At 52.2% G+C, this 25,067-nt stretch overlaps 2 protein-coding genes across 6 annotated transcripts in view; both read right to left on the reverse strand.

Moving 5' to 3' along the window:
• Window positions 1-222: 222 nt before the first annotated feature.
• PI16 (peptidase inhibitor 16) lies at window positions 223-8,158 on the reverse strand. 3 transcript variants are annotated; one of them, XM_059867913.1, is made up of 7 exons: window positions 7,931-8,155; window positions 5,251-5,469; window positions 4,887-4,996; window positions 4,022-4,110; window positions 3,519-3,629; window positions 2,001-3,434; window positions 223-1,644 (listed from the first exon to the last, which is right to left on the reverse strand). In XM_059867913.1, the coding sequence occupies exons 1-7, from the start codon at window positions 8,081-8,083 to the stop codon at window positions 1,502-1,504; spliced, it is 2,259 nt and encodes a 752-aa protein (XP_059723896.1). In that variant the 5' UTR covers window positions 8,084-8,155; the 3' UTR covers window positions 223-1,501. The 3 variants fall into 3 exon arrangements, with proteins under 3 accessions (XP_059723896.1, XP_059723895.1, XP_059723894.1); XM_059867912.1 differs by having other exon boundaries at window positions 223-1,641; window positions 2,001-3,629; window positions 7,931-8,158; XM_059867911.1 differs by having other exon boundaries at window positions 2,001-3,629; window positions 7,931-8,156.
• A 3,856-nt stretch (window positions 8,159-12,014) lies between these two features.
• C25H6orf89 (chromosome 25 C6orf89 homolog) overlaps window positions 12,015-25,067 on the reverse strand; it is a 32,571-nt gene continuing 19,518 nt past the window's right edge. For 2 of the 3 annotated variants that reach the window (XR_009489449.1, XR_009489448.1), the window contains 8 exons: window positions 20,824-24,922; window positions 20,063-20,249; window positions 19,201-19,415; window positions 16,475-16,712; window positions 15,023-15,235; window positions 14,279-14,391; window positions 13,932-14,020; window positions 12,015-12,970 (listed from right to left, as the gene is read on the reverse strand). Coding sequence is in view for 1 of the 3 variants with exons in the window: in XM_059867914.1 (XP_059723897.1) it covers window positions 24,837-24,922 (86 nt within the window). In the remaining 2 variants the exon portion in view is untranslated. Of the gene's footprint in view, window positions 12,971-13,931; window positions 14,021-14,278; window positions 14,392-15,022; window positions 15,236-16,474; window positions 16,713-19,200; window positions 19,416-20,062; window positions 20,250-20,502; window positions 24,923-25,067 lie in introns of those variants that run through there. The other variant, XM_059867914.1, reaches the window with a different exon arrangement.

Genomic DNA, 25,067 nt, shown 5'->3' on the forward strand with positions numbered 1-25,067 from the left:
CCCTTGCCCAAGAATTCCTGGTGGGGACACATTTTTACTTTACACTCAGCTGGATGCTCAAGAAAAATTCCCTACGTCATCCTTGATCCCCATGGCCTCCTGCTGCTTTTACAAAGGTTTAAAAACATTAAGTTACACCCTTACAAAAGGCAGCACATGGATGCTTTTGGAAAGCCAAAAAACCCCTTCAGGACCCACAGAAGTCATATTGTCTTTTAGCAGTTCTATGTAAGCACATAATTAAGAGCATTTTAATAGTAAGTAGCTCCCAGGTGTCCAGATCCCCCAGAGAGAGAGTGAACAGACTTTCACAAGAAGATTTATTCAGTGCATGCTCTGGGGATGCACAGGACAGAGCAGCAGTGGAGGATCTGAAGAATGGCCTCCAGGTCATCCTCCACCTCATCTGTAGGAAATGAAAGGTTGCAGTGACCAGAGAAGGGGCTGCATCTCCCCGTTATCTTCCTTCCACCTGTCTGCAAAGCTTGGCACATATTTCACACACCTGACTGGGAATGCCCAGGTGAAGGGAGGAGAGACAAACAAAAACAAAACACAGTGGCCCAGACAATGCCAGTGGTCCTGCAACAGGCCCAGGAGCCACCAATAACCTCTAACAATGTCACTTGTACCTCTGGAGCTCAGATTGTACCAACACAAGTGGGGACTTGTTCTCCTTGACCACACACACACACAAGTTACACATCAAGAGGAATCTGTATCTAAATTCAAATACACTGAAATTATGCAAAGAATGAGCCATGCAGGGAAAAGCTACATGAAGGATCTGGTGGCCTCTCTCAGCTCTGGAGGTTTCTCTTCTGTGTGTGCACACAGGTGCAAGCACAGGCGTAAAATGAATCTGGGGCTTGGGAGAAAGCAAGGGCTGCAGAGAGTGAGGAGGAGAGGGGAGAACAGCTGGGCAGTACTGGCCAGAGCTCCACCAGAACCAGGAGGAAACAGAAATCCTCAAAACAGCCACTCGATTTGGACAAGTAGGGAAAGAGGTAAAACTTGTCCAAAATTGAGATGGACACATCAGGAAGGGAAAGAGCATTTCTGCTGGAAAAAACCACCAAAGCCAACCACTGTGTCTCATCTACAAATACCAAAGCCAACCACCATGTCTCGTTGTCCCCAAGTCACCCTGCTGTCCCCAGGGTCAGGCTGTGGCAGGGCCTGCCAGCCACATGGGCAGACGGGTGGGAGAGCTCAACACTTCCAGCCTGGAAATGGAACAGAAGCCAGGAAAAAGGAGAAGCATCCAAGGTCACCAGCATTATGGCAAACACCCTCCTGCCCTCAGGTCTCCTCAGGAAGGGGACAAAGTTCCCCCAGCACTGCCAGCTGCCCTTGGCTTGCCGGGGCTGCAGCAGAGAAGGCAGCGTAAGGAGGGAGTGTGTGAATTGTCCAAGGAGCTCCTGAGCCTGCCAGGGCTGTGGAACAACCAGCCCTGACAAAAGCCTTGGTGAGGGGTGCAGCGACAGCTGAGGAAGACCCTTCAGAGCAGAAGGCCCACCAGGATGGCACTGGGCAGGAGGAAGAGTGAAAAGCCCAAGCAGGTCCTGGGGGCTCCTCCTTTGGGCGGATCCACACTTGTCTGGTCCGAGTTGGTCCCCAGTTCTTCTGTGTCCAGGGCACCTGCTGGAAGAAGAGAGGAAAATGTGGAGTTAGAGGGGAAGATCTGGCAGAAGAGAAGCTCCCACTCATGCAGGTGTGGCATGACGTGCCCCGAGGCTCCATGAGGCAGCAGAGCTCTGCTCCAGGGAAGCTGTGCGTTAGTGGGAGCAGGCTGTGAACGGGACCATGCTGCAGGGACGAGACATCCAACCAGCCCCTCAGGGTTAGAGCAGAGAGTGAGGGAAAGGCTTGGTGCCACATACAAGAGGAGGATCCAAAGGACCAGTCTGACACTGTTCCTCCCAAGCCCTCTCCATGCTGCTTGGGGATCCCTGAGTGTCCGAGCGTCCATGCCAGGACAAACTCCACGGTTGCCTTACCTGAGAGGGAGGTCTGGAAATGGGGGCTCGGCCCTTTTTTGTCTTTGGAGGATGATGTTAAGCGCAAGAACGTGGGCTCTTCAGGGCTGAGGACCACTGACTTGGAGGGGGTTATGAGCTCAGCTCTATTAAAACCTAACTTCATCTCTGGAACAGCTTGGCTGAGGGATGGAGGAGGACTGGGAAAGGCTGATTTCTCCTTGCCATGCTCTTTGACACCTTCCTTTATTTCTGGGACTGATCTGGGGCTGAAAGCTGTGCCCATGCTTTCCAGTAAGGCTGGATCCTCTGTAGTGAAGGAGCTAAGAGGCTCTCCAGTGTCTGCCTCTGGAGATACTTTATAGTCTGGGTCTAAGGTGGGCTCAAAGGAAAGAGTGATCTCGGTTGGCTCAGTAGGATCAGGTCTTTCTGGTTCTGGCTTTGTGGTTGTGGCAGTTTTCGGTTGTGTCTTTGCTGTTGTGGCAGGTGCTATTGTTGTAGCAGCAGGTGTTGGCTTGGCTGTAGTGGTGGTAGATGCTGGGGTGGTGGGTGTTGGTTTGGCTGTGGCTGTAGCAAGTTTTGGCTTAGCTGTAGTTGGGGTGGATTTTGGTGTGGTGGGTGTTGGTTTGGTGGTGGTTGTGGTGGTGGTTGTAGAGGGGTTTGGTGTAGTGGGTGCTGGTTTGGTGGTGGTGGTGGTTGTAGAGGGGTTTGGTGTAGTGGGTGTTGGTTTGGTGGTGGTGGTGGTGGTGGTGGTTGTGGTGGGGTTTGTTGTGGTGGGTGTTGGTTTGGTGGTGGTGGTTGTGGTGGGGTTTGTTGTGGTGGGTGTTGGTTTGGTGGTGGTGGTGGTTGTGGTGGGGTTTGTTGTGGTGGGTGTTGGTTTGGCCATGGTGTTTGTTGTGGTGGGTTTCAGGGGGGTGGGTGTTGTCTTGGTGGCAGTGGTGGTTGTTGGCTTAGTGGCAGTGGTTGTTAGCGTGGGTTTTGGTGTGGTGAGTGTTGGCTTGGCCATCGTTGTGGTGGGCTTTGGCTTGGCTGCAGTGCTGGTGGCTGCTGGCACAGTGGGTTTTGGCTTGGCCATGGTTGTGGTGGCTGCTGCTGTTGTGGGTTTTGGCCTGGCTGGGGTTGTTGGGAGTGTGCTGGCAGGTTTTGGCTTGGCTGTGCTGAAGGATGCCTGTGCTGGGGGTTTGGGCTTGGCTGTGGTTGGGAGTGTGGCTGTGGGTTTTGGCTTGGCTGTGGTAGACACTGGTTTTGTGGGTTCAGATTTGGCTGTGGTGGACACTGGGGAGGGTTCAGGTTTTGCTGTGGTGTGTACTGGTGTTGTGGGTGCTGGTTTGGCTGTGGTGGTTGCTGGTGTGGGTTCTGGTTCAGCTGTGGTGTGAACTGGTGCTGTGGATTCTGGTTTAGTTGTGGGCTCTGGTTTGGCTGTGGGCTCTGGTTTGGCTGTGGCTGTGGGCTCTGGTTTGGCTGTGGGCTCTGGTTTGGCTGTGGGCTCTGGTTTAGCTGTGGCTGTGGGCTCTGGTTTGGCTGTGGGCTCTGGTTTAGCTGTGGCTGTGGGCTCTGGTTTGGCTGTGGGCTCTGGTTTGGCTGTGGCTGGGGTGGATGGCCTTGCCTTTGTGGTCACAGAGGCCGGAGTGGTCTCTTCTACAACGAGTTCTGGTGAGAGATGAAAAGTGCCGTGGGTTAGGGCTGGCTCAGCTCACCTCAGTGGATCCCCTGCACTGAGCAGGACCAGAAGAAACCAACAAGGGGCTGAAACAGCAGCTGACCCCTCTCAGGTCACTCTGGGCCATCCCCCACTCTGGGGCTCCCAACCTGGAGACATCTCATGGCCCTCACAACCTTCTGCCCCACAAGGGGCAAATAATGCTCCCTAACAGGGTACAAGCCCCTCCTTATCTTGAGGCAGTTGTCCTGTCTCATGGTCCAGCCCTGGAACTGCAGTTCAGGGGCTTCCTGACAGCTCCAGGAGGGTTCAGAGCTCAGACCAGCCTGGGGTCTCAGTCCCAACAGCCCCTTCAGGGCCATTCATGGCTCTGCTCACTCACCACACAGGTTGTTCACACAGACTGTGTCCATGGGGCACATTTCACATGAGGGTCCTTCCATGTAGGGCTTTTTGCCTTTCATGTTACCCCTGGAAGCAGAAAATGCCAAGATAAAGAAGACATGAGGAAAGGGGAAACACCCATCCCAGAGAAGGGCTGATTCAGCTGGGATATCCCAGCCAAGGCAAAACTTGGGATTAATGTAGAAAACAGGTCTTGGTCTCCTGCCATGGCCTATCAGGGCTGTTTACTCACCAGCCTGACCCCAAGGCAGCTAAAGCTGCCCTCAGACAACTCCGTGGAGCACATCCCTCACCCCCCCCAGAACAGACCAGGGGATGGATATTGGGACACAGAATTCTGTCTCACTTCTGCTCCAGACCCCAGGAAGGTCTGCAGCCACCGGCCACTCTTGGTGCTCTCAGCTGCTCCAAGCAAGTGGTGCCAAGGCTGGTCCCAGGGCTGGGAAGGGGGTACCCAGCTCTCCTCCTACATCCAACCCTTCATGCTGCTGCAAAAGGGCTTCTCCACCCCAGGGAATGGCTGCTGCAGGCAGGGAACAACAAGGCCCAGGGCAGGGAAGAGTTTGTACCCTCAGCTACTGCCACCTCAGCCTTGAGCAGCTCTCGGGGAAGAAGGTCCCTCCCTGGGTGTGTTCCAGAGCTGAACCAGCACTCAGCAGCCACAATCATGGGCCAGGAACTCCAGACAACCCTTCCTTAGTCTGGGAACAACCCAAGATAACCGAAGCATTATTTGGAACTTCTATTTCTGACCAAGGACAAACCCTGCTGTGACATAAGGGCTGAAGTCAGCACAGAAACCCCACTGAGATGCACCAATCCATGCAGGGGCTGGGACTTACGGGGGATAATAGTTGCAGACAAGCAGGTGCATATTCTCTGTTTCGATTCCATCAATCTTCTCACAAAAATGTGCCCCGCAGCCGATCTGATGGGTGTTTGACCAGACCACCTAAGGCAGAGACCAGGGTGGAGGTGAGGGGATTGGGTGAAGGCAACCTGACCCCTGGCCTCAAAGGCTGCTCCAAAGCAGAGCAGAGCGTGCCCCAGATCCCACATCCCCATGTTGCTTTGGCATTCAGGACCCACCACCATCTCTGCTCCTACCCAGGCTGTGAAGAAAAGCTCAGACTTCATTTCCCTGTCTGAGAAAACCTGGCACCCAGCTCTGCTGAGCAGCCACCCCTCCACCCCAGCAGCTGATACCTGGGTGTAGTGGCCACACATCTGCCCGGGGACACACGTGGATGTTGTAAAGTTGTAGAACTTCTCCTCCCCGTTCCAGTCTTCCACAGCAAATTCCAGTTCCAGGGTTGGGGCCATGGCAAAGAGGTTTTCTCCCCGTCGGCCTCTCTCCTTGTTGTGATCCCAGATGCACTTCTCTGCATAGGATTGAGCAAGGGCCTCCAGCTCCTTGTCCCAGGTCTGAAAGGAGCTTGTTGTCAGCACACAGGGAGGGACACTGAGCTTTCCAATAGGAACAAGGCACTCACCAAGGACCCCTGCACTGTCTGGCCAAAGTTTCCCTTGCATGAGGAAAATTCAAACCCCTACCCAGCACAGTCCTCAGGAGAGGGCAGCTCCATGGTCAGTCCCAGCACAAACTGAATCTTGGCTAATGGGTCAAACAGGAGAAGGTCAGGGCACCAGCACGACTCTCACAACCTCTCCTGGAGCTCATCTAACACCATCATGGAGCATCCTCAACTCAGCGTGGAGAAACCATGAAGTCATGGAAGAAAGAAGGAAACCCACTGTGGGTCACGCCAGAGGGGTCTGGGGCCATCCCTCCTCACCCAGGGTGGGGACAGGAGGGGAATGGGACACATCTCTCCTGGCAGCTGAACAAAGCCTGGGAGCACAGGCTCCTGGAAACATCTGCTTGCCTGGAACCCAGACGTGGCCGCCTGGCTGCCAGCCAGGAGCCCCCTCTGGAGCAGCAGCAGCCCTGCCACCAGCTGAGCCCCTGGCCACAGGGATGTGCAGGAGGAGGAGGAGGAGGAGGAGGAGGAGGAGGAGGAGGAAGAGGAGGAGAACGAAGAGGAGGAGAGCTTTTCTTGCAGGGAGGCATATGGGGAATCCTGCATTGCAGCTGTTTGGACCATCCTTGATGGCGAGAGCAGCTTGGCTCTGCAAACAGGGTCCTGGGGGGGAGCCTTCCTGGACAGAGCCAGGGCTGGATCCAAAAGGTGCCAGACAGGAGGGCATGGCACCACTGGGGTGTTGAGGGGATGAGGACAGGCCTGAAGGCGCTGGGGGAGGAAACACCTGGATGGGACACAGAGGGTTGGTTCAGCTCCCACCATGGCCCCAAGCCATGCTGACAGAGATGGCTGCAGACCCAATTTGTGGAGCACACATCCCTCTCCCTCTGACACAGAGCTGGGCTCCATAAACACGGGACTCACACCTGCAGATTTGCCTCATTAGTAGAGGGGCTTTAGGCTACAGTTTCCCCCCCTTCAACTAAATATTTCCAAAGCAATAAGCCCCATGTCCCAAAAGGAAGCACAGAGTGACCTCAGCCAGGCACAGTGCCACGGCAGCAGGTGAATCCAGAGCAAACTCAGCCCAAGCAAAGGTCCCAGGAGGGAGGTGAGGACGGTGTTCTCATGGAAAACCTCTGCTGAGGAATCGTCAGGGCTGCTGTGAGCTAAACATTTGCTGGGCTTCAAAATGAAAAAGCTTTTGGCCCCAGACCAAGAGCAGGTCCTGTGTGTTCAAGCAGGAGCAGAAGCTGCAGAGGGAGCACCTCAAAGCACAGGGGCTGCAATCAAAGATTCAGCCAGGAGCAGCCCCCACAGGTTTGGAGTTGACTTGAGGACCCTGAGAGATCATTTCCCTCAGGCTTTTTCTAAGACTTTGGCTCCAATGCCCTGATACTCTGAGTTTCCTGAGCCTGGTGGGTTCAATGGGATCCTGGTGCTGAGGGTTCTGGCTCTGTCCCCTTTGATTCTGCAGTCACTGGTCAGGCCTTCTCTCCCCGAGTTTAACTTTTTGCTTCTTCTAATTGTTAAGGTCCCACTTACCAGCCCACAAAGGTTTTACACATTTTGGGCAACTTCTGGGCCAGGCAGGGAGGTGTCCTCCAAGCACATTGTGACCCAAAGAGGAAAGGGCTCCAACTCTCCATGATAAACAATTGTCCTTGTCTGTGTGACTTGCAAACAGTGAGGAAAAATCACATGTGGTGCAAGATAAAATTTCATAGCCAAGTTCTAATCAAATCAAGAGTCTGAGCAAGACAAAAAGCAGCACCAGCACCAAGCTTGTTTTTGGTCCTACTGCAGGTCCCACTGATGACCTGACTTGATTTCCCCAAGCAAAATAGGGGATACTGCAATTCCAAGACACCAAGTCATGGCGAGGATTAGGAGTGTGATGAGCCCAAATAACTGAAAGACCTTGACTGACAAGTTGACATTCCCTCCAATAGATAAAAATACCTTCACCTGCAAAGGCAAATAAGAGCACTGTGTGATGTCCCACACAGCAGGATTTCCCCATCACCTCTTGGCAATGACCATGCCAAAGTCTCCAGATCATGGCACCTGCTCATGGCACGGTCTCACCTGCCCTTCCTGCCATCACAGAGAGCTCCAGCAGGCACTCGTGAGTGAGAGCTGCATCACTCTCATGGAAGAGCATCTGGGGACTCACATCATGCTCAGGAACTTCCAGAAAATGATCAAAGACAACTCCAAAGGTGAAGGAAACTCTTCTCTTTAGAGGCAGTTTAAGGAACCCCTCCATTAACACCTACTTGTAACCCTACATGAGAATTGCTCTGCCTCCCCTAAGGAACTCCCTGATCCCTCCTTGCATTAAGATCCAGCCTTGGACCACACAAACACCCCAATATTCCTCTGTAATAAAAGCCACTCACCATCTTCATCATAGCCTTGGCAGGAGGAGACACCTGGGAGCGATATTTATTATGCTCATCCAAGATGATCTTCTTCTCTTCATCACTCAGGCACCAGCTCAGCTCCAGCACTGAGAGCACCAGGAGAACAGGAGGAAGACCTGAGCTCAGCATCGTGCAGGCAGCTTCTGCTCTCAGCAGCCCACGGCTCTGGCAGTCAGATTTAAAGCACCTCCCAAAAGCAAGGAACACCCAACAGCTTGAAGATTGGGGAGGAAATGTATTTATTAGAGTTTTGGAGCCATGCAGAACACACCCATCTCACATATCGGCCTTGATGGAGAGGCAGCAGTGCCAACGACCACGCAGGGTCCTCTCCCTGGGACAGACCCTGTTCCTGAATCCCAATCCCTGGATTGGCATTCTTCATCCAAGCCTCTGCTGCTCCAAACCTCAGCCATCCCCTGAGCCCTCAGTTACAGGTCCTCTCTTCTACCTCCTGTTCCGTTTCTCCTAATCTGTAACAACAATCCCGCAGCAATTGACAAAGCCCTGTTTTCACACTGGTCTTCCCCCGTGCCTGGAATGCAGCTGCGTTAGAAACAAAGGAGCGAGATGCAATTACTGAGAGCAGTTTGCAGCACAGCAACTCTCCAGACAGAGCCAGAGCCCACCTCGGGCAGCCCCGGGTCTGTGATGGGGGAACAGCATTTGGCAGCTGAGGAGCAGCCCCCTGGGCTGCCCAGCCTGCTGGCAACAGGGGCAAGCCGAGGGCTGATGCCTCTTCCCTGAACCATCAGGACAGGGGGGAGCAGGAGAGGAAGAACAGGGTACAGAGCTGAGATGGCCCCAAACAGGAGAGCTGGGAGTCTGTGGCTGCCCTCAGGGCTGGCTGGAATAACCAAACCATGGCTCTGCGAGGACAGGCTGTGCTCCCTCCCGCAGACACCTGGAGGGTTCAACAGCCGTGTCCCGCAGCCCCCGTGCCGGAGCCGCTCTGGCCGAGCCCCCCGGGCTGCTCCAGCCTCGGTTCCCCATCTGCGATTGTGCAAGCGCCCGGCCCGGCTCCAGGAGCTCCGCTGGGATCGCAGCCTGCTAGAGAGGATCCGCGGGTGGGCAGCTCTGAGAGCGGAGCCAAGTTAATCACACGCCGCCGGCTCTGCCTCCCCCTCCCCAGTCCCCAGGCAATGCTTTGTCGGGTTTCCTCCGGTTTTGGGCCACATGGTTCACCTCTCTCACCACAGCAGCTCTGCTACTGCCCCCCAGATCTCAGAGCTCTGTGTATTACTTTGTCCTTCACTAGCTCTGGGGTCAGCTATGCCCTCAATTGTCCAACAAATCCTGCAAGTGGGGTCTGAGGCCAAGATCTTACCAGGTCTTCAATTCAGATGGTCAAACCAGAGATTCCCATTTATTGCTAGGGCAAATCTGTCTCTTGATGGAAACAACCTCCACACATTTGCTGTTGGATCTCTGGAGACCTGGAGAAACATCTAGAAAACATCAACACAGGCTCCAGCTCCTGCTAGCCAGCTCACCATGGCCTGGCTTACAAGGAACAAGGCAGTGCTGAGAATCACAGAGCCATGGAATGATTTGGGTTGAGAAGAACCTGAGAGCTCATCTCATTCCAATCCCTCTGCCATGAGCAGGACACCTTCCACTAGACCAGTGCAGGTGCTGGTCTCACCAGAGGTGATGTGGAGATGCAGGGCCAAGCTCCCCATAGCCCCTGGCACTACAGCACCTTGGCTGAGCCCTGCAGGAGATAACATGGCCACAAGGATAAAGGAAATTGGGATGCACAGAGCTTGTGGTGAAGAGCAAACAGCCCTGGAGGAGTCATCACCAGGGCATGTGGCTCATGGGGAAACGTGAGTAAGAGCTGATGGCTTTGGCAAGTGCAGGGCGGCTGCCAAAGGGGTGCAGGGCTATTTCTCAACTCCCAACCTGCTCTGACAGCTTCTTCTGGAGCCAGTGTCTGAAGCATCAAGATTAGCAGTGCAAGGCCCAAGCCCCACCCTGGAGCTGAGACACTCGTGTCCAGCCGGCATTAGGTAAGTGTGTGTGGAATGCAGCTTTCCCTCTGCTCACTCAAGGAACAGCCCATCCTCCACCCCAGGAAGCAGCAGCCACTGCATGGGGACAGGGACAGGAGCTACACACCAACACCTGACAGGCTCTGCTCCAGCCTGCTGGCTCCAGAGAGGCCCCACTCTGCAGCACAGAAGTGACCAAGCCTGGGCTTCTACTGACTCACATCTCGAGGGTCTCCAGTGGGGCTGGCCGGTGTCTAACAGGCTCCTGCACTGCTGTGGGAGTAACAGGATCTCTCTCTTTTCTCCCTACTCGCTCGGATTTATGAGCTCTGGAGGAGTTTATCGTCTTCCACACTATTTATTCATTCATCCATTCTATTATTTAAAGTGCTGGGACACAAGTGTTGATGGGGAATTCCTCTGAGCTGGGTGGGGTATTGTCCAAACCAGTACAGTGAGTGCCAAGGAGAGCTGAGGTGAGGGAAGCCACAGTGAGACACCCCATCTGTGACTCATCTGATTGTGTCTGTCACCACAAATGCCTCAACAGCTGCAGGAACAGCCCCATTCCCACCCAGTTCCACCTCAGCGGGTCACTAGGAACACCAGACTCTCTAGGGAGGTCCCAGTCTCCTGCAGCCTTTCCAAGGATCTGTGAAACTGGAGCTCAAGATGAGGAAAATGACCAGGGCTCACTTGCAGCTCTTTGGCCAAAGTATCAAAACCTCCCCTTGGTCATCCCAGTTTTGCCATTGTGGGTTTCCCACCCTGGCAATGCAGAAGGTGTGAGCACCACTCCCCTCTGGGAGCTGTGCTCCAGACTTGGCCAAAATAGATTCCTTACCCCAGGAGAACTGCCCTCCTCTTTTAGTTTTGCAGATGGTTGCAATGGCCTGGAAACAGGACCTGAGATAAAGGGAACCCAGCAGGTGAAGTTGATAAAGAAGCCAGGCCTCATAAACAGCACAAATGCCACCATTTCACCCCAGGCAGCACAGCTGATGCCAACCCCAGAAATGGAGTGGAAATGCTGCAAAAGTCTCCCTTGAATGTCTGTGTGCACTCCCCCATGCACCACACCAAACCCTGCCCTTGCCTAAACCCCCAGATTCAGCATGAAGCCAAGCCCCCAAATGCCTGTGTGGGCAGGCTCAGCCCTGCTGTCCTGGGCAGCAGGGCAAGAGGAAAGCGGATTTCCTTCTGGGTTGGACTTTTCTGCTGCAAGGATCTCTATAAATAGGTCCTTGCACAACAGCCTGTCCCCACAAGTCAAAACCTCCAGGAAAACAAAACTCAAGGGTTTTCTCAAGATTCACAGCCCCACACCAGTGATAAAACTCTGCAGTCCTGGAATTCTCTTGGTGGCTGATAATCAGCAGCAGTGCTGTGCCTCGATGGCTCTCAGCAGGGTGGGGGATCCAGCACTACAAAAAAATCAGGGCTTGCCTGGGTGCCCTGATCTTGCTGGGAGGAGAAATGGTTTTCTGCTCTTGGTAGTGTTTCTAGGGAACTTTCAGGGAATGCCATACTGTCCTTCACACAGATGCAAAAGCAGACGAGGTCCTGAATTGCTGTCCCAGCTCCGAGCCCTCTCCCCTCACAGGGCTGAGGAGCAGCCTCTGGGGCTGGATTTTTATCATCTGTCCACAAGGCAGGGATGGATTTCTCCCCGCAGGGCAGCTGGGCAGAGGAGCTCAGCCTGCTCCCAGAGCGTGCAGAAGCCACTGCACCTGGGCACGAGGTTATTTTTAATCTGATTCTGAACTACACCTGAGGCTGGCAGTGAAATAAAGCTCAGAACTGTGGGCAGGGTGTGCGGGGCGAGTTGAGCTGCCCAGTTCTCAGCGGTGCCTCTCCCAGTGCCATCTGCTGGTCACCTCCTGGCTGGGCTGGGCTGGCTGGGCTGGGAGCTCAGAGCAGCCTGCAGGCAGCTGGGCTCCTGATGCACAGCTGGTGCTGCTGAGCAGCAGAGCCACCAGTGACCTGTGACAGCATCACTTGTATCTCTGGAGCTCAGATCCTACCAACTCATGGGGATTTGTTCTCCCTGACCACAAACACAGAAGTTACACATCAAGCAGGGTCTGTATTTAAATTCAAATACACTGAAATTATGCAATGAAGCCATGCAGGGAAAAGCTACATGAAGGAGCTGGTGGCCTCTCTCAGCTCTGAAGGTTTCTCTTCTGTGTGCACACAGGTGCAAGCACACATGAAAATTAACCTGTGGCACTGGAGTGACTGGGGAACGTGATATGTGCCAGAGAGCAAGAGAGAGGGAGGAGGAGAGAGGGAGGAGGCAAGGGCTGCAGAGTGTGAGGAGGAGAGGGGAGAACAGCTGGGCAGTACTGGCCAGAGCTTCACCAGAACCAGGAGGAAACAAATCCTCAAAACAGCCACTCGATTTGGATAAAATAGGAAAGAGATAAAATATGTCCCAAACTGAAAGAAACATTTGGTGGGAAAAGAGCATTTCTGCTGTGCACTCATCCTGACAAATACCAAAGCCAACCACCATGTCTCGTTGTCCCCAAGTCACTCTGCTGTCCCAGGGTCAGGCTGTGGCAGGGCCTGCCGGCCATATGGGTTTGTGGGTGTGTGGGAGAGCTCAACACTTCCAGCCTGGAAATGGAACAGAAGCCAGAAAAAAGGAGAAGCATCCAAGGTCACCAGCATTATGGCAAACACCCTCCTGCCCTCAGGTCTCCTCAGGAAGGGGACAAAGTTCCCCCAGCACTGCCAGCTGCCCTTGGCTTGCTGGGGCTGCAGCAGAGAAGGCAGCGTAAGGAGGGAGTGTGTGAATTGTCCAAGGAGCTCCTGAGCCTGCCAGGGCTCTGGAACAACCAGCCCTGACAAAAGCCTTGGTGAGGGGTGCAGCGACAGCTGAGGAAGACCCTTCAGAGCAGAAGGCCCACCAGGATGGCACTGGGCAGGAGGAAGAGTGAAAAGCCCAAGCAGGTCCTGGGGGCTCCTCCTTTGGGCGGATCCACACTTGTCTGGTTTGAGTTGGTCTCCGGATTTGCTGTGTCCAGGGCAGATATGGAAGGAAAAGAAGACAAGATGAAGTTAGATTTGAAGATCCTCTTTAGTGAAGGACCTAAGAGGCTCTCCATTGCCTGCCTCAGCCTCTGGAGATGGGTCTAACTTGGGCTCACAGGAAAGAGTGATCCCAATTGCCTCAATGGGATCAGATCTTTGTGCTTTGGCTTTGTGGTTGTGGCAGTTTTCAGTCGTGTCTTTGCCATTGTGGCACCTGCTGGTGTTGTAGAAGCAGATATTGGCTTAGCCAGAGTTGTGGTGAGTTTTTGCTTAGCCAGAGTTGTGATGGGTTTGGTGTTGTGAGTTTTAGCCTGGCTGGGGTTGTTGTTGGGAGACTGGTGGCAGGTTTTGGTTTGACTCTTGTGATGGGTGAGAGTACTGGGGGTTTGGGCTTGGCTGTGTTTGGCAGTGTGGCTGTGGGGGGTGGCTTGGCTGTGGTTATGGTGGCCTCTGATGCTGTGGGTTCTGTTTTGGCTGTGGCTGTGAGTTTTGGCAGGGCTGTAAGGGTGGATGAAAGAGATGCAGAGATGAAAAGTGCAATGGGTTAGGGCTGGCTCACCTCAACAGAACCCTGCACTGAGCAGGACCAACAGAAACCAATGAGGGGCTGAAACTGGTTGAGCTGAGCCCTCTCAGGTCACTCTGGGCCATCCCCCACTCTGGGGTTCCCAACCTGGAGACATCTCATGGCCCTCACAACCTCCTGCCCCATAAGGGGTGAAAAACGCTCCCTAATGGGGTACAAGGCCCTTGACCAATCATCCTCATCTTGAGGCAGTTGACCTCTGTTAGGAGTAGCAGTTGCTCCTGATATCTTATGGTCCAGCCCTGGAACTGCAGTTCAGGGGCTTCCTGACAGCTCCAGGAGGGTTCAGAGCTCAGACCAGCCTGGGGTCTCAGTCCCAACAGCCACTCCAGGGCCACATGTGGCTCTGCTCACTCACCACACAGGTTGTTCTCACAGACTGTGCCTGCGGGACACATTTCACACGAGGGTCCTTCCCAGTAGGCCTTATTTTTATTTATCTCGCTCCTGGAAGCAGAAAATGCCAAGATAAAGAAGACATGAGGAAAGGGGAAACACCCATCCCAGAGAAGGGCTGATTCAGCTGGGATATCCCAGCCAAGGCAAAACTTGGGATTAATGTAGAAAACAGGTCTTGGTCTCCTGCCATGGCCTATCAGGGCTGTTTACTCACCAGCCTGACCCCAAGGCAGACAACTCAGTGGAGCAGATCCCTCACCCTGCTCAGAAGAGAGCAGGGGATGGACACTGGGGCCTGGGACTTACGGGGGATAATAGTTGCAGACAAGCAGGTGGTGCATGTTCCCTCCTTCCATTCCATCAATCTTCTCACAATAATTGCTCCCACAGCCAACGCGAGTTGTTTTTGCCCAGACCACCTAAGGCAAAGACCAGGGTTGAAGGTGAGGGGACAGGCTGAAGGCAGTCTCTCCCCTGGCCTTAAAGACTGCTCCAATATCTTCTTCATCTCCAGCATGTGCCCCAGATCCTCATCCCCATGTTGCTTTGGCATTCAGGATCTTCCCCCTTGCCTCTGTCTGAACCACCTTCCCAAGGTCATATATTGCAGTGCCACAGCTTTCCTACCATATAGTCTACCCAGGCAGAGCATCACCACCTCTGCTTTGGTCTTGGAACCATCCATCCATCCATCCATCCATCCATCCATCCATCCATCCATCCATCCATCCATCCATCCATCCATCCATCCATCCACTTACCACCAGCATCACTTCTCCTTGCTCCCACCCAAGCTGTGAAGAAACATTCAGACCTCATCCTTCTACCCAAGACAAGCTGGCACTGAGCTGGCACTGCTGAGCAGCCAAAAAAAGGGCTGCAGAGCTTGTCTCAAAATAGTTCTTCTCCAAAAGGCCACTCATGACTGACACCTTGCCCAGGCCTGCCTCCATCGTTGTGAATCCTACCTGGTTCCCTGTTCTTTTGCAAAGATTTTGAGAGGAGCTGGGGCAGTGGTCCCAACAGCCCTTCCACCCCAGCAGCTGATACCTGGACATAGTTGTCACACGACTGCATGGGGGCACACTTGGATGTTGTCAAGCTGTAGAATTTCCTCTCCCTGTTCCATTCTTCAATGGCCAATTTTACATCCAGGGTTGAAGCTGTAGCAAAGAGGTTAAACCTGCCTGGGCCCCCGTTCTGGCCCCACTTGCACTTCTCTGCTTGCATTTGAGCATCAACCTCCAGGTCGGTGTCCCAGGTCTGAAAGGAGCTCAGAGTCAGCACACAGGGAGGGACAGTGGGCTCTCCAACAAGAACAAGACACTTACCAAGGACCCCTCCACTGTCTGGCCAAAGTTTCCCCATGCATGAGGAAAATTCAAACCCCTACCCAGCACAGTCCTCAGGAGAGGGGAGCTCCATGGTCAGTCCCAGCACAAGCCTTGGTTTATGGGTTAAACAGGAGAAGGTCAGGGCACCAGCACGACTCTCACAACCTCTCCTAACTCATCTAACACCATCATGGAGCATCCTCAACTCAGGGTGGAAAAACCATCACAGTGCTGAGGGTTCTGGCTCTGTCCCCTTTGATTCTGCAGTCACTGGTTAGGTCTCCTCCTCCTGAATTTTTGGCTTTGTTTGGTTGTTAAACTCCCATTTACCAGCCCACAAAGGCTTTACTGATTCTGGGCAGCTTCTGGGCCAGGCAGGGAGGTGTCCTCCAAGCACACTGTGACCCAAGAAGGAAAGGGCTCCAGATTTCCAGGATAAACAGTTGTCCTCCTCCTCCCCATAATTTGCAAACAATGAGGAAAAATCACATGTAGTGCAAGATAAAACTTCATAGCCAAGTTCTAAACAAATCAAGAGTCTGAGAAAGACAAAAAGCACCAGCTCTAGAGCTCGGTTTTGCTCCCGCTGCAGCCACATGCGATGTGAGACCTGATTTGATTTCCTCAAGCAGAATAGGGGATGCCTCACATCCAAAGCAGCTCTGCACAAGGCATGGGGAGGAGTAGGAGCATGATAGGCCCAAATAACTGAGAGACTTGACCAACATGTTTGAAGTTGTTGAAAATACAGAGCACTGTGTGATGTCCCACACAGCAGGATTTCCCCGTCACCTCTTGGCAATGACCATGCCAAAGTCTCCAGGTCATGGCACCTGCTCATGGCACGGTCTCACCTGCCCTTCCTGCCATCACAGAGAGCTCCAGCAGGCACTCGTGAGTGACAGCTGCATCACTCTCACGGAAGAGCATCTGGGGATTCACATCATGCTCAGGAACTTCCAGAAAATGATCAAAGACAACTCCAAAGGTGAAGGAAACTCTTCTCTTTAGAGGCAGTTTAAGGAACCCCTCCATTAACACCTACTTGTAACCCTACATGAGAATTGCTCTGCCTCCCCTAAGGAACTCCCTGATCCCTCCTTGCATTAAGATCCAGCCTTGGACCACACAAACACCCCAATATTCCTCTGTAATAAAAGCCACTCACCATCTTCATCATAGCCTTGGCAGGAGGAGACACCTGGGAGCGATATTTATTATGCTCATCCAAGATGATGATCTTCTCTTCATCACTCAGGCACCAGCTCAGCTCCAGCACTGAGAGCACCAGGAGAATGGGAAGAAGACCTGAGCTCAGCATCGTGCAGGCAGCTTCTGCTCTCAGCAGCTCACAGCTCTGGCAGTCAGATTTAAAGCACCTCCCAAGAGCCAGGAACACCCAACGGCTTGAAGATTGGGGAGGAAATGTATTTATTAGAGTTTTGGAGCTACGTGGGACACACCCGTGTCACATATCAGCCTTGATGGAGAGGCTGCACTGGGGCTGGTGCCAACGAACACGCAGGGTCACTCTCCATGCCTGAATCCCAATCCCTGGATTGGCATTCTTCATCCAAGCCTCTGCTGCTCCAAACCTCAGCCATCCCCTGAGCCCTCTGTTATGGGTCCCCTTGTTTACCTCCTGTCTTTTTTCTCAATCACAGAATAGCTGAGGTTGGAAAGGCTCTCTGGAAATCATCCAGTCCAACCCCTCTGCAAGATCACCTGCAAGATCCAGGTGATACAGGAACATATCCTGGTGGGTTTGGGATATCTCCAGAGTGAGAGACTCCATAACTCCCTGAGTACCTGTTCCAGTGCTCTGCCACTCTCCATGGACTGAATTTTTTTCTTGTCTTGAGGTGGAACTTGTGTTTTGAGCTTATGGCCATTGCTCCTTGTCCTGTTGCTGGGCAGCACTAAAGAGTCTGACAGCATCCTCTGACACCTCCTGGATATATTTATATGGATTGATGAGATCCCCCCTCAGTCTTCTCTTCTCCAGACTAACCAGGCCCAGATCCAGCAGTCTCTCCTCATCAGAGGGATGCTCTAGTCCCTTAATCTTTATGGCCTCCATTGGACTCTCTCCAGTAACTCCTGTCTTTCTTGAACTTGGAGTTCAGAACTGAACACAGGTATGGCCTCTCCAGGGCAGGGCAGAGTGTAAGGATCACCTCCCTGACCTGCTCACCACACTCTTCCCAATGCTCCCCAGGATCCCATTGTCCCTCCTGGCCCCAGGGCACACTGCTGGCTCATGGTCAACTCATGGACCCCCTGGTCCTTCTCTGCAGAGCTGCTCTCCAGTAGGTCACCCCCAGCCTGTGCTGGTACCTGGGGTCATCCCTCCCCAGGTGCAGGACCTGCACTTGCTCCTGTTGAACCTCATTAGGTTTCTCTCCATCCAACTCTGCAGCCTGTCCAGGTCCCTCTAAATGGCAGCCCAGCCTTCAGGTGGATCAGCCACTCCCCCAGTTCTGTACCATCACCAAACCTGCTCAGGGTCCATTCCATCCCTTCATCCAGGCTGTTGATAAACAAATTGGATAAGACTGGACCTAGTACTGATCCCTGGGGAAGGCCATTGACTACAGGCCCCCAGGGATTCTGCTCTGCCCACAACCCTCTGAGCTCAGCCACTGAGCCAGCTCTTGATCCACCTCACTGTCCATTCATCCAATTCATATTTCCTGAGCTTATCCATGGGGATGTTACAGAACAGTGTCAAAAAACCTTGTTGAAGTCAAGGCAGACATCACCCACTGCTCTCCTCTCATCAACCCATCCTGCCATGCCATCATAGAGGGCATCTGAGTGGTCAAGCAGGATTTCCTCTGGGTGAATCCATGCTGACCACTCCCAATAACTTCCTTTAGTTTCAGGTGCTTGGTGATGATCTTCAGAATGAGCTGTTCCATCATGTTTCCAGGGATGAAGGTGAGGCTGACTGGCTGGGAGTTTCCCAGATCCTCCTTCTTGCCCTTTCTGAAGACAGGACTTAACACTGGCTTATCTCCAATCATTGGGAACCTTTCTCATTCTCCAGGGTTTTTAAAAGATGATGAAGAGTGGCTAAACAACAACTTCTGCCAGTTCCCTCAGCACCTGTGGGTGCATCCCACCATGGATTTATGGGTGTTAAGTCTGCCTGGCTGATCTCTCTCAACTTTCTGTGACCAAGGGGAAGTTTTCCTTTCTCCATCCATCATATCTTACTTTACACATCTGTGACTGCTGAGGGCTGCTCTCAGCAGTAAAGACTGAGGCAAAGAAGGTGTTGAGTATTTTCACCTTCTCTGTGTCTTCCATGCCCAGGACATCCAGTGGATTCAGCAGCAGCCCCACATTTTCCCTAACCTTCCTTTTGCTGCTGATGCACTTGGAGAGGCCCCTCTTGTTGTTCTTGATACCCCTTGCCAGACTCAATTCCAAGTGGTCTGTAGCCTTCCTTGTTGCATCCCTGCATACCCCAAATATGTCCCTATAGATCTCTCATCTGCCTGTCCCTTTTTCAACATCCCATAAATTTCTTTCTTCCATTTGAGAACTGTTAGAATCTCCCTGCTCTTCCATGCAGATCTCCTGCCCCCTTTGCTTGATCTCTGGATCATGGGGATACACTGGTCTTGAGTTTGGATGCTTGAATATTGACCAGCTTTCTTGGGCCCCCTTCCCTTCTAGAGCCCTATTCCATGGGATTCCTCTAAGTAGGTCTTTGGAAAGGTTGAATTTGCTCTGTGGGAAATCAGGGTTCTAGCCCTGCTGCTGCTTTTCTTCCCACACAGGATCCTGAGTCTCACCATAACATGGGTCACCACAGGAAAGCCTTTCCCCAACCTACCCATCTTCAACCAGTCCCTCCTGGTTTGGCAGTACAAAACAGAAACACACCTCTCCTCCTTGGCTCCTCCACCACTTGTATCAAAAAGTTATTTTCAATGACCTGCAGGAACTTCCTGGACTTCCAGCCTGTGCAGGGCTGTGTTATCTCTCCAAAAAATATCAGGATGGTTGAAGCTCCCCAGGAGAATCAGGACCTCTGAGCATGAGGCTACTTCCAGCTGCCCAGAGAAAACCTCATCAGCTTCCTCCTCCTCACAGGTGCCCTGTAGTAAATACCCACCACAGTGTCACCCAAATCTGTAACAAGAATCCCACAGCAATTGACAAAGCCCTGTTTTCACAGAGGTCCTCACCTATCCCTGGAATGCAGGGTTAGAAATGCGTTAGAAACAAAGGAGCAAGATGCAATTACTGAGAGCAGTTTGCAGCACAGCAACTCTCCAGACAGAGCCAGAGCCCACCTCGGGCAGCCCCGGGTCTGTGATGGGGGAACAGCATTTGGCAGCTGAGGAGCAGCCCCCTGGGCTGCCCAGCCTGCTGGCAACAGGGGCAAGCCGAGGGCTGATGCCTCTTCCCTGAACCATCAGGACAGGGGGAGCAGGAGAGGAAGAACAGGGTACAGAGCTGAGATGGCCCCAAACAGGAGAGCTGGGAGTCTGTGGCTGCCCTCAGGGCTGGCTGGAATAACCAAACCATGGCTCTGCAGGGACAGGGTATGTGCAATGCAGCTTTCCCTCTGCTCACTCAAGGAACAGCCCATGTCCCACCCCAGAGAGCAGCAGCCACTGCATGGGGACAGGGACAGGAGCCACACACCAGCACCTGACAGGCTCTGCTCCAGCCTGCTGGCTCCAGAGAGGCCCCACTCTGCAGCACAGAAGTGACCAAGCCTGGGTTTCTACTGACTCACATCTCGAGGGTCTCCAGTGGGGCTGGCCGGTGTCTAACAGGCTCCTGCACTGCTGTGGGAGTAACAGGATCTCTCTCTTTTCTCCCTACTCGCCTGGATTTATGAGCTCTGGAGGAGTTTATCGTCTTCCACGCCTCAAAGTTTGGCTACAATCAACTGGATTGTGAAGGAAAGATGGAGATTGTTGCTGGGAAGAAAAGAAAGGAGGGACAGGCAGAGCTGTTGCATCAACTTTGTTCAGAAAATCAGGCTAAAACCCACAGAACATTTCACAAAACTGGTCCTTTTTCACAAAGTGTTTCTTATGACGTTTCCCTAACAAAAGTGTTCTGACTTTTCATTTAAAATTACACTTCCCTTAGAAAAAGTGTACCAAAAAAAGTTAAATAACCCCTGAATAGCTGACATGCAACATGAAAATAAAAATCAGGAAGAGGGAAAAGGGTCATTAACACTTGTATTTAATAGCAAAAATTAAAAACTTTTTTATTCTTCTTACATACAAATCTCATTTATTTACATACTTTACAGGCTTTTCCCAAGTATTTACAAAGTTTGCAATATATTAAATTAGGACCATCCATAAAATTCTGCATTAAGTGCATATTCACATTCTTTTTTTTTTTAAATCCATCACTAAGTTTAGTGTTCAGCATTGAAACAGTCTTTATGCATATATAGCTTTACTTCCCAGCACCTCTGAGCCTTTAGAATGTGGCTCCCCTCCCCAAGACAAGGAGATAATGCTAAAAATAAATCACCTGCCATTTGTTTGACTCTCCAAAGCAAAGGGAAGTCCAGCATCTCCCTTGTCTAACTCAGCAGGACACTAAATCTGCCCTTTACAAGGAGGAGGCTCCTGAAGAGGAGGATATCGAGTTCTACCTATAAAATTTACCAAGAGGAGAAAGTTTGGTTTGCAGGAAGCAAAAACTCTTTATGCACCCATCAAAATGGCCTCACCCAGGAAATGTTCAATTCTCCTGGGGACCACGGGGCTGAACGAGGACCTGGGATTGGGGTGTGTGGAAACTTCCCTCCTGAAGGGAGGGAACAAGAGGGCTTCAAGGCAGAAGGATCCCCTTTTCTGAGACACTGGTGTTTATAGAGCTCACATCTCTACCATGAGATGCTCTCCAGCTCCCCACCTCCTCCTCCTCCTCCTGCTGCTGGAGCCCAGGAGGCCATGAAGGAAGGGAGGTGCTTTGATCCAGCCCAGACAAACCAGCTTCTCCTCCAGAACATTGCCAAAAGAGGCCTGGTGGGAGAAGCTGCAGTCTGGAGACTCATGGGGAATCTGACTCAAAGCTCTCCAGGGCCTTGCAAAGAGATCCCTCAGGGGAATCAATGTGTGCAATAACAGTGGGCAGGGAAAAAAATGAAAAGGAACAAAGAAAGCAAAAATAGGAATCAATAGAAACTGCCAGGTTGGCTCCCGTGGGGGCCGCTGATTTCCTGGTACTGAAGTAAATCACAATAATCCTTTCTCCTCCTTTCAGTTACCCTGAGTTCAGGACTGACTGACAGCACTGGTCAGTGACCCCTGCTTTGGGGAGCAGCTTTAAACCACGATCCTCCTGCCCAGCTGATGGGGACAGCCCATCTTTCCAGCCTGGCAAGTGCAGAGGTGCCTGCTCCTCTGGGCACGTGGGTAGTACCGATTTCTGGTGTGATTTCAGAGCAGCTTTGCAGCCTTTGGGATGTGGGGTGAGGAGGAATCCATCTCCCAGCTCACAGGCAATGGGCTCTGAAGCACACAAAGGGATTTTAAAATGTGTTAACTGGGAACTTGTGTGAGCTGGGCACAGGGGGAGTGGGAGATTGTCCAAAGCAGCACAGAGAGTGCAAAAGGGGAGCTGAGGTGAGGGAGACCATGGTGGGACACCCCCTCTGGGACTCATGTGATCATGCTGTGAAACCTCAATAGCTGCAGGAACAGCCCTGTTCCATCTCAGCAGGCCACTAGGACCACCAGCCTCTCTAGGGAAGTCCTGCAGCCTTTTCCAGGGACTCTGTGAAGCTGGAGCTCTGCATGTGGAAGACAACCAGGGCTAAATTGCAGAAAAGGTATCAAAACCTCCCCCAGTTCTGCCATTGTGGCCTCACCTCCAGGTTTCCCACCGTGGCTCCTTGCCTGCCCTGGGATGTGGAAGGTGTGAGCACCACTCCTCTGGCAGCTGGAGACAGAAGCTGCTCTGGAAGCTGTGCTGCCGACTGGGCCTCGGCACTTCGGCCAAAATTGACTCTTTATCAGCAGGAGAACTGTCCTCCTGTTTTAGTTTAGCAGCTAATTCCTTACAGCCTTTGGAAGAGGAAGAGAAAATATACAGGAGAGCTTAAAAACAAATGATGTAAGCTCCGAAGGGAGCGGGGCTGGGACATAAGCAATGTATTGCTGAGACAGAGCTGGAAACTTATGCAGAGCCCATAAAGTGCACTTGGAAGGCTGCTCTGCAAACAGGCCAGACTCACCAGCTCCTGTCCAACCAGCTGCAACTCTTCGAGGAAGACTGCAACTCTTCGAGGAAGGGAGAAGCACTACGTGAGAACATTTCTGCTAAACAGGCACAAACCTGCCCCCTCCTCCCCCTCCTCCCCCCAGTCCAAACAGCAACTGTAAATAGATCCATTTTCTCTGCTTCTTCCTGAAAGAGCCAGACAGCCACAATGGCTTAAGTGTGACTCTCAAAATCCAGGCATTTCAGACACTTGGGAATTGTCTCCGCAGCTCTTTTACAAGTTACAGTCAAGGACACTTAGCAGTGACAGTGTCACCCAATCTCAGCAAGAATGGCTCCAGCAGCATCTTTGAGCAAGTGCTTTACAAAAAGGGGTCAGATACAAAAGCAGTAAGAGGTGAAGTAACCTGGTCAGCCTTTGAATTTGATTTGAGAAGCTGCCAAAGTGTAAATAGCAACAGTCACTAATGAGGCCCTAATTCTGCCGTCACTGAACTCCCAAATTTCCATTAACTAAGACCCAGGCTTTAAGAGGAGGGAGAGAGGTGGTGTGTGTGTGTCTTGGCATGTACAAGATTGAATGTAGTGTCATGAGTGTGAAATACATTCCAAGCAGTGAGAACACTAATGGAAGTTCTATTAGTCCAATTCCCTTTAATACTTGGTAACAAATGATATTAGTCCTTTTCTATCCTGAGAGAGTCAGACTCTCCCCTTTTGGCTCTACTAGATCTGGTGTGTGTCCAGCACCAAGGGCCATGCACAGACTGACACAGGTGCTGGGCTTGTTCTCATTGTTTTGACAGGAGAAAAACAGGGGTTATGCATAGAAATGTTTGTAGTGTCAAGGCCTCAGACTAAATTCTTTGGAGCAGGAACTGTCCTCTGCCTTATTCTTGTACAGGAGCCAGAAGTGGTCATCCCACTTGGCAGCTTTTGTCAGATCCTAATCAGATTAGCACAATGTTTGCTCCCATTCTCCTCAAAAACAAAGGCTGGACAGACATTTTCCCAATCTGTCATTTTACATGTACCTAAAATATTTACAGAGAAAAAGGCTCTTGCTCCTGAGAACAGAGTTAACTCGCTGTCAACCAAAACCCCTCCCAACTCCATATTAACAAGTGTGAGAGTATGTCCTGAACTCCAGCCCTGGCCTATGAGTTCAGCCTGACACATCTGTAAATGATCTTCAGCAGTGGGATCAGACCCAAAGGATCAGACTTGGAAGGGACCGGAGCATCCGCAGTCTGCAAACCCCGAACCCGAGCCTCTCTCAGGGCACTGGAGACAGCACTGCTCCAGCAGCAGGAAACACGCAAAGGCAGCTTGGAAAGGACCCAGGAAAAACCAACGTTCATTCTGAAGACAGAGTTCCAGGTCTGGAAGGAGTCAATGCAAAAGTATGCCAGGGAAGAGGGAGGTTTCAGGTGCTCCCAGAGGTACCGTGGGCTGGGAACGCAGGCAGTGCCTCCAAAAACAAGGAGCAGCTGAGAATGGCTGTGCAGCCCTTGGTGTCTGAGGTGAAAGCTGGACAGAGCTGCTCTCTCCCAGCCCCAGCTCCATCCAGAACTCCTGCATTGCCAGCACCTCTAAGATGCGTGTCAGTGTTTTTGCAGGAAAGGAAGTGGAGGTGAAGAAAAGCACAATTACCATTTGACTCACTCACAACCTGCTGACAGAGAGCTGCAGAAGGGTGATCACAACAGAAGGGATTCTTTTGGTACAAGAAGGTCGCAGTGGGTGAGAGTTTCTGCCCTCAAGCTCAAGGCTCTCCCCAGCCTGGGAGCAGGAGCCAAGGTCAGCTCTGCAGGGCTCACACAGCTGCGGACGTGAGGGAGAGCTGGGACACATCACCAATTCATTCCCTTTATAGAACTGGCCTGACTACACAGGCTCAAAGCTTCCTCCTCAGGAGGAATGTACACAGAAATGTCACACACCCCATCCACTCCCAAACCCCCCAGGAAGTTTCAGAAGTGCCATAATCCAAACAGAACATAAGGTGAATCTCATCCTGAGAAATCCATCTGCTGCTCCTGGAAAAAAAACCCTTTGCTGCAAACTCAGGGCTTACCTGAGGGGACAGGGAGGGTCATAAATAGCTTGAGCTTCTCCCAAAATACATTTGAGGAAAGGCAAAGGATTACCTCAAGGGTCAGGAAAATAGTCCTTTTTAAACACTGTAAACATGCAGGGTGGCAAAGCTGCCTGCCCCAGTTGCCCCAGCTCGCTCCTCTCAAGACGTTGCCTTGGCTTCAAAGCTGAAAGTCTTCCTGTCCTGGGAACAGCTCTGTTTTCCCACCCCAGCATCCTTAGCTGGCAGCTCCATCACAAATCACAGCTGGCTCTGTCCCTCTGGCCATGAAGCTCATTGTCCAGTGATCTGTGTTGGCATAACCTTGGGAAGAGGCAATGGAGAGGCTCTGTTAGATGAGCCCATCCTTAATGAGTGCTCCCATTCCCCACAAAGGGATGGGGTCATGCTGGAGTTCTTTGGAAAGACAATTCCCTCAGTGGGCACTGTGTTTGTAATACCCATTGTG

This window comes from Haemorhous mexicanus, chromosome 25, assembly GCF_027477595.1.
Source record: "Haemorhous mexicanus isolate bHaeMex1 chromosome 25, bHaeMex1.pri, whole genome shotgun sequence".
In the NCBI taxonomy this organism is placed as follows: Eukaryota; Metazoa; Chordata; class Aves; order Passeriformes; family Fringillidae; genus Haemorhous; species Haemorhous mexicanus.